The 4,837-nt window shown below is 43.1% G+C and overlaps 1 protein-coding gene across 1 annotated transcript in view; it reads right to left on the bottom strand.

Annotated features, from left to right (window-relative positions):
- Window positions 1-4,837, bottom strand: part of LOC106869011 (uncharacterized) — a 48,114-nt gene that overhangs the window by 4,502 nt on the left and 38,775 nt on the right. The window contains exon 11 of the mRNA XM_052975969.1: window positions 84-2,493. Coding sequence (XP_052831929.1) covers window positions 84-2,493 — 2,410 coding nt within the window. The remainder of the gene's footprint in view (window positions 1-83; window positions 2,494-4,837) is intronic.

The raw sequence follows: 4,837 nt of genomic DNA, 5'->3' as shown, positions 1-4,837 counted from the left end.
TGTGTGTGTGTGTGTGTGTGTGTGTGTGTGTGTGTGTGTGTGTGTGTGTGTGTGTCAGTGTTTAAAGATATGAAGCGACTTACTTTGAAACTTTGAATAATTTCTTTGACTTGCAAAACCAGTTGGAATCGAAGAATCGACTTCGTGGTTTTCTTTTGTCGCTCGACTGGAGACTTGTTAAACTTTCCTCATCCTCAGAAACGATGACTTCTTCAGTTTCTGGGGGGCCTTTGCAAGCAGCAGCCCCTTCTTCCCTCTGTTGTAGACTAAACTCTTCAGCCTCATCCCCTTTTTTCTCTCCCGCTGACCCTTTCGGCATTGCTGTTGTAGTTGATATGCCGAGGTCAAAGGTCATACTTTGCATACAAAGCTCTCCAATGGTCCCCTTTTTAGTTTTGCCTGTTCGTCTGCTAGAGGAGGGTTGTGGTGGTGGTAGTGGTGGTGGTGGTGCCACCGGTTGTCCGACCTTGGTTCGCTGTTTTCGGTGACCTTTCTTTTTTGAGCTTTTCTCCACCACACTTTCTGAAATGTCCGGCAGACTGGATTCCAGCGAACCTACATAGAATATCGAGCCTCCTATTTGCTTGATTGATGGCACCTCTTTCGATGATGGCTGTTGAGGAGTTTTTGCCGGATCCTCTGATAATATCTCACTTAGTGCACTGCAAGTTGCTGATCTGCTCGCGGCACCGTTCCCCTGTGCCTCACCAGAAGATAAGACAGGCAGCGAAAAAGAATTGGATACACTTATAGTTGAATCTGGTTTGCCTTCTTTTGGCGACCTACCATCTAGGTTCATCGATGACCTGCTGTAGGATTGAAGTTCAATCTGGGATTCACTTGACCTTGACACTTCCAAAGACCTTCTCCGAGTAGTCAACAATGCCGATGGCACTTCCTCCTGAGCTCCGTCCGCTTTCTTTCGATAGGTGACTCCAGCTGCAGCAGCACGCTCAACTGGTTGCTCTTTTCCTGGTTCAGTTTCTGCTTCAACCCAGGACGACAGTTTCTGTTGCGGATGAAGTTCAGCTTGACCACTCGGTATGTTGTATAGGATGTGAGAGCCAAATTTGGTCAGTGAACGTGGTGAATCAGAAGAATGTAATGAGATGACTGACCCTGCTTTCGGTGTGCACTCACTTGACCCAAGACTCTGCGCTGGCATTCCTTCTCCAGAAAGCCTTTTGGCAACGACTTCGACATAACCTTCAGATATGTTCTCTTTTTCCAGCCTCTTTGCACTCATTTCCTCGGCGACCTTTTTACTCGGGTCATCTATACGAGCACCTCTGAGATAGCCTCGTGTATGATAGGCTAAATGTCCCAATCTGTATTTCTGGCATTCCTCAAGTAATTCTGTGGCCGGCTTGAGTCTTCGTATTGGAGACACAACTCCGACTTGTGGAGGAGATGCCACATTTGGTCCTGTTGGACTCAAAGTTTGTGAGAGTCTTAATGCTGGACTCTCGGGGGAAGATCCTGGTTTTTCTATTTTTGGACTTTTACCTGACTTTATTTTCCTGTCTTCCGTTTGTGGATAATGGTGTGTTTTTTTGTCAGAGCTTGACGGAAGATCTTCTGTAAATGTTGATGATTTCTTGTCTGATTTCTCAGCTTGAGCTGTGAAGGGCACATTAGGAGAGCTTTGTTGTCCTTCAGTTGGTTGGCGGGGATATGTCTGGCTTTTCGACTGATCCTTGCATACCGGGGCTGCTTTGCTTTTAACGGTTGGTTTGAAGTACGGGGATGATGATCCTTTTTGTTTACTTGTTTCCCCTTCTTCCAGAGATGACGTTTCGGTTGGCAGTTCTTCACCAAACATTGATTGTTGTACAGCAATGATATCTTTACTGTGAGGACATTCTGGAAGGAGGAGTTGTGGACATTTCGGTTCTCTCTTCAACCAATCAGCAAGTGTCTCACCCTGGTGAAATTTGCCAATCTGTTCGCTTGTGCTGGCACCAAGACCTGCTGTAGTTGGTTCCGTCATTGTGTCGATGGCTGCAGTGCCACTCACATGTCTTTGAACCGAAGCTGTTTTGCATAACATGCACTGCGAGCTGATGGAGCTGGTCTCATGTGGGGATGTAGTGACCGTTTGGGGGATTTGCACGTTCATTGTCGGAAGAGAAATAGTGAAAGAAATTTGTAAACGAGATTGATCCGGATCATGGATGTCGTGACTGATTGTGGCTGGAGTGGTGATGGGTTCAATCTCCTGAGATGCACCATCGGGAATTCTTGATATCAGTTCTGCATCACTCGGTGAAAGTGTTGAGATGAAGCTGGTGCGATGTGTTTCCCCTTCTGGTGCCATTCTTATTGGAGTTTGTTCCATACTGGGCACCAAGGAATCCATAAAAGGGGTGGAACTGGATCTATACTGTAGCTGAGGACCAGATCCATTGATGTGACCCATGGCAGATTTAGGATCAAATCGAATTTCAGTCAAACTACCAGCACGGCTGTATTTCAATCCTCCTTGTTCAAAGGCTACAAGAAATAAAACAGTAAAACCGTTATCAATATTAATCATCATCATCATCATCATCATCATCATCATCATCATCATCATCATCATCATCATCATCGTCATCATTATTGAGGTGGTGAGCTAGCAGAATCCTTACCGTATCAGACAAAATGTTTAGCAGCATTTCGTCCAGCTCTTTACATTCTGAGTTCAAATCCCACTGAGGCTAACTTTGCCTTTCATCCTTTTGGGAGTCAATAAAATAAAGGACCAGTCAAGTACGAGGGTTGATGCTGTCTCGTTCTTCTTCTCAAAATTGCTTGCTTGTACCTAATCAGTAGAGTCAACCTAGATAGGGCCCTGCATAGACAGGGTCCTAATTACTGGAAGGGGAATGTGTCTTCCCTTGCACACCAAATTTACAGAGAATGGATTAGAGTCTAAAAGGGTTAATAGATTAGTATTGATAGGTTTAATGAGGAAATAGTGATAGAAATATTGATAGAGCTGAGAGTGTGTTACTTAGCAACCAAGAAGAGGCGCTGAGAAAAAGCATTGCAAATGATGTGCTGATGGTGGGATTGGCCTTCAACCAATCCTACCAACCCTTCAATGCTAAGCATGAAGGTTGCTTTGTCAAAGCTAAGGCTGAATGGCTAAATTGCAATGTAACTACAAAGCTAGAATTTGGCCTTTGATGGATTGAGGGGGGGGGGGTCTATTTGATTCCAAGCAAATGTGAGCAGCTTTACAGTGGCACTTTGCAGTGGCACTTTTGGAGGAAGGTAATGGGCCAGAGATGGGGTGCCTCCCTCAATGGCCTGTCATGACTTTCAACTAGGGATGTGGAGTCCTGCAGAAGGCTTATAACAGCTGACAAAATATCGGAAGTTATGATGGACTGTACGATGGAGAGGTCACTGGGATTGGATGGTCTGTCATGCAAGCTTTAACATTAAGCCCTTCACTTGTTTGGGGCCCTATTGACAAAGGTCTGCTACAACGGGTAATAGAATAGAAAGATTCTCAGTCCTGCAAAAAGTTGTGTAGTGGTGCTTTTGAGAAATGATCCAAACAACGGTTATTTTAACAATTTCAGGTTTATAACTTTGCTAAATGCAGAGTTGAAGATTTTGCCCAAGATGTCAGCTAAGAGATTGGCATTTCTCATTGATACTCTGGTGGGTGAGGTATAAACATATGTCATTCCTGACAAATCTATCCACAACCTCCACCTGGCGTGCTACAACACAGAAAGGGAGGATAAATAACCGGGCACGTGCTGCTGAGCCTTGATCAATTTAGATCAGTCAAAAGCATTTGATGGGGTTGACTATCAATATTTGGTGGCTGTCTTGAAGGCTGCTGGTTTTGGTCTCACCTTCAGAGGTTGGGTCACTGCAATGTACAATGATATTTGATCAGAGGTCAGAATAAAACGACCACCTGTTGGAATTGTTCAGAGTCATGCAATTGGTCCACCAAGGGTGACCCCTCCTCCCCATTTCTGTACGTACTGACTCTAGAGTCACTACTGCAGACGTTGGAGGCTTCAACAAACATCCCACAAGAACAAGGATGCAGAAGATTTGTGTTTGCAGACGAGGTAGCTGTAATAGAGTCAGACACTGAATATGATGAAGTGATTGCTCAAAAGGAATGTGAGATGGTGACAGGAGAAGTTGTTGAGCCCACAACTTGGAATCTGGAATTTGAACTCAGAATGTAAAGACTGTCAAAATACTGCCAAGCATTTTGTCCAGCGTGCTAACGATTCTACCAAACTCACTGCCTTCCTAACAACAACAACAACAACAACAACAACAACAACAGCAACAACAACAACAATGTTAATAGATTGAGATTTGTGGGAGATTTGGGAGCAATTTCTATCATGTAGAGTTTCTCCTCTTGGTTTGTATCTCATGAGTTCAAAACCCATGTGGATTCTGTACTATTTTCAAGGTTCAGGTGTATTGTGTTTGTGTTTGTTCAGGTGTTTCTGAGTTAGATTATTTTATAATGTTTATACCTAATTACATAATATGTGTAATGCTATCCACATGTCAAAGATACATCAAAACACCTGAAGAGATCTGATTCTATTCTGTAAAAGTGATGTAACAACTCATGTAAATATGTTCCCCACATCTAAGACTGTTTCTCCATATCTCTTTAATGATATTTAACCAACTTACCTGCATTTTCAGTACCTTACTTTGATTGAGAAATAAGATTCTAAGAATTTAACTTTGAGCACAAATTAATATGAACATCTATTCCTGTGCAAATATCTTCATACCCACTGAATATGTGTGTGTATATATATATATCTATCTATCTATCTATATATATATATATATA

This window comes from Octopus bimaculoides, chromosome 23 (assembly GCF_001194135.2).
Source record: "Octopus bimaculoides isolate UCB-OBI-ISO-001 chromosome 23, ASM119413v2, whole genome shotgun sequence".
Taxonomy (NCBI): domain Eukaryota; kingdom Metazoa; phylum Mollusca; class Cephalopoda; order Octopoda; family Octopodidae; genus Octopus; species Octopus bimaculoides.
The sequence above is the reverse complement of the archived record's forward strand: the minus strand, read 5'-3'. Positions and strand labels throughout refer to the sequence as shown.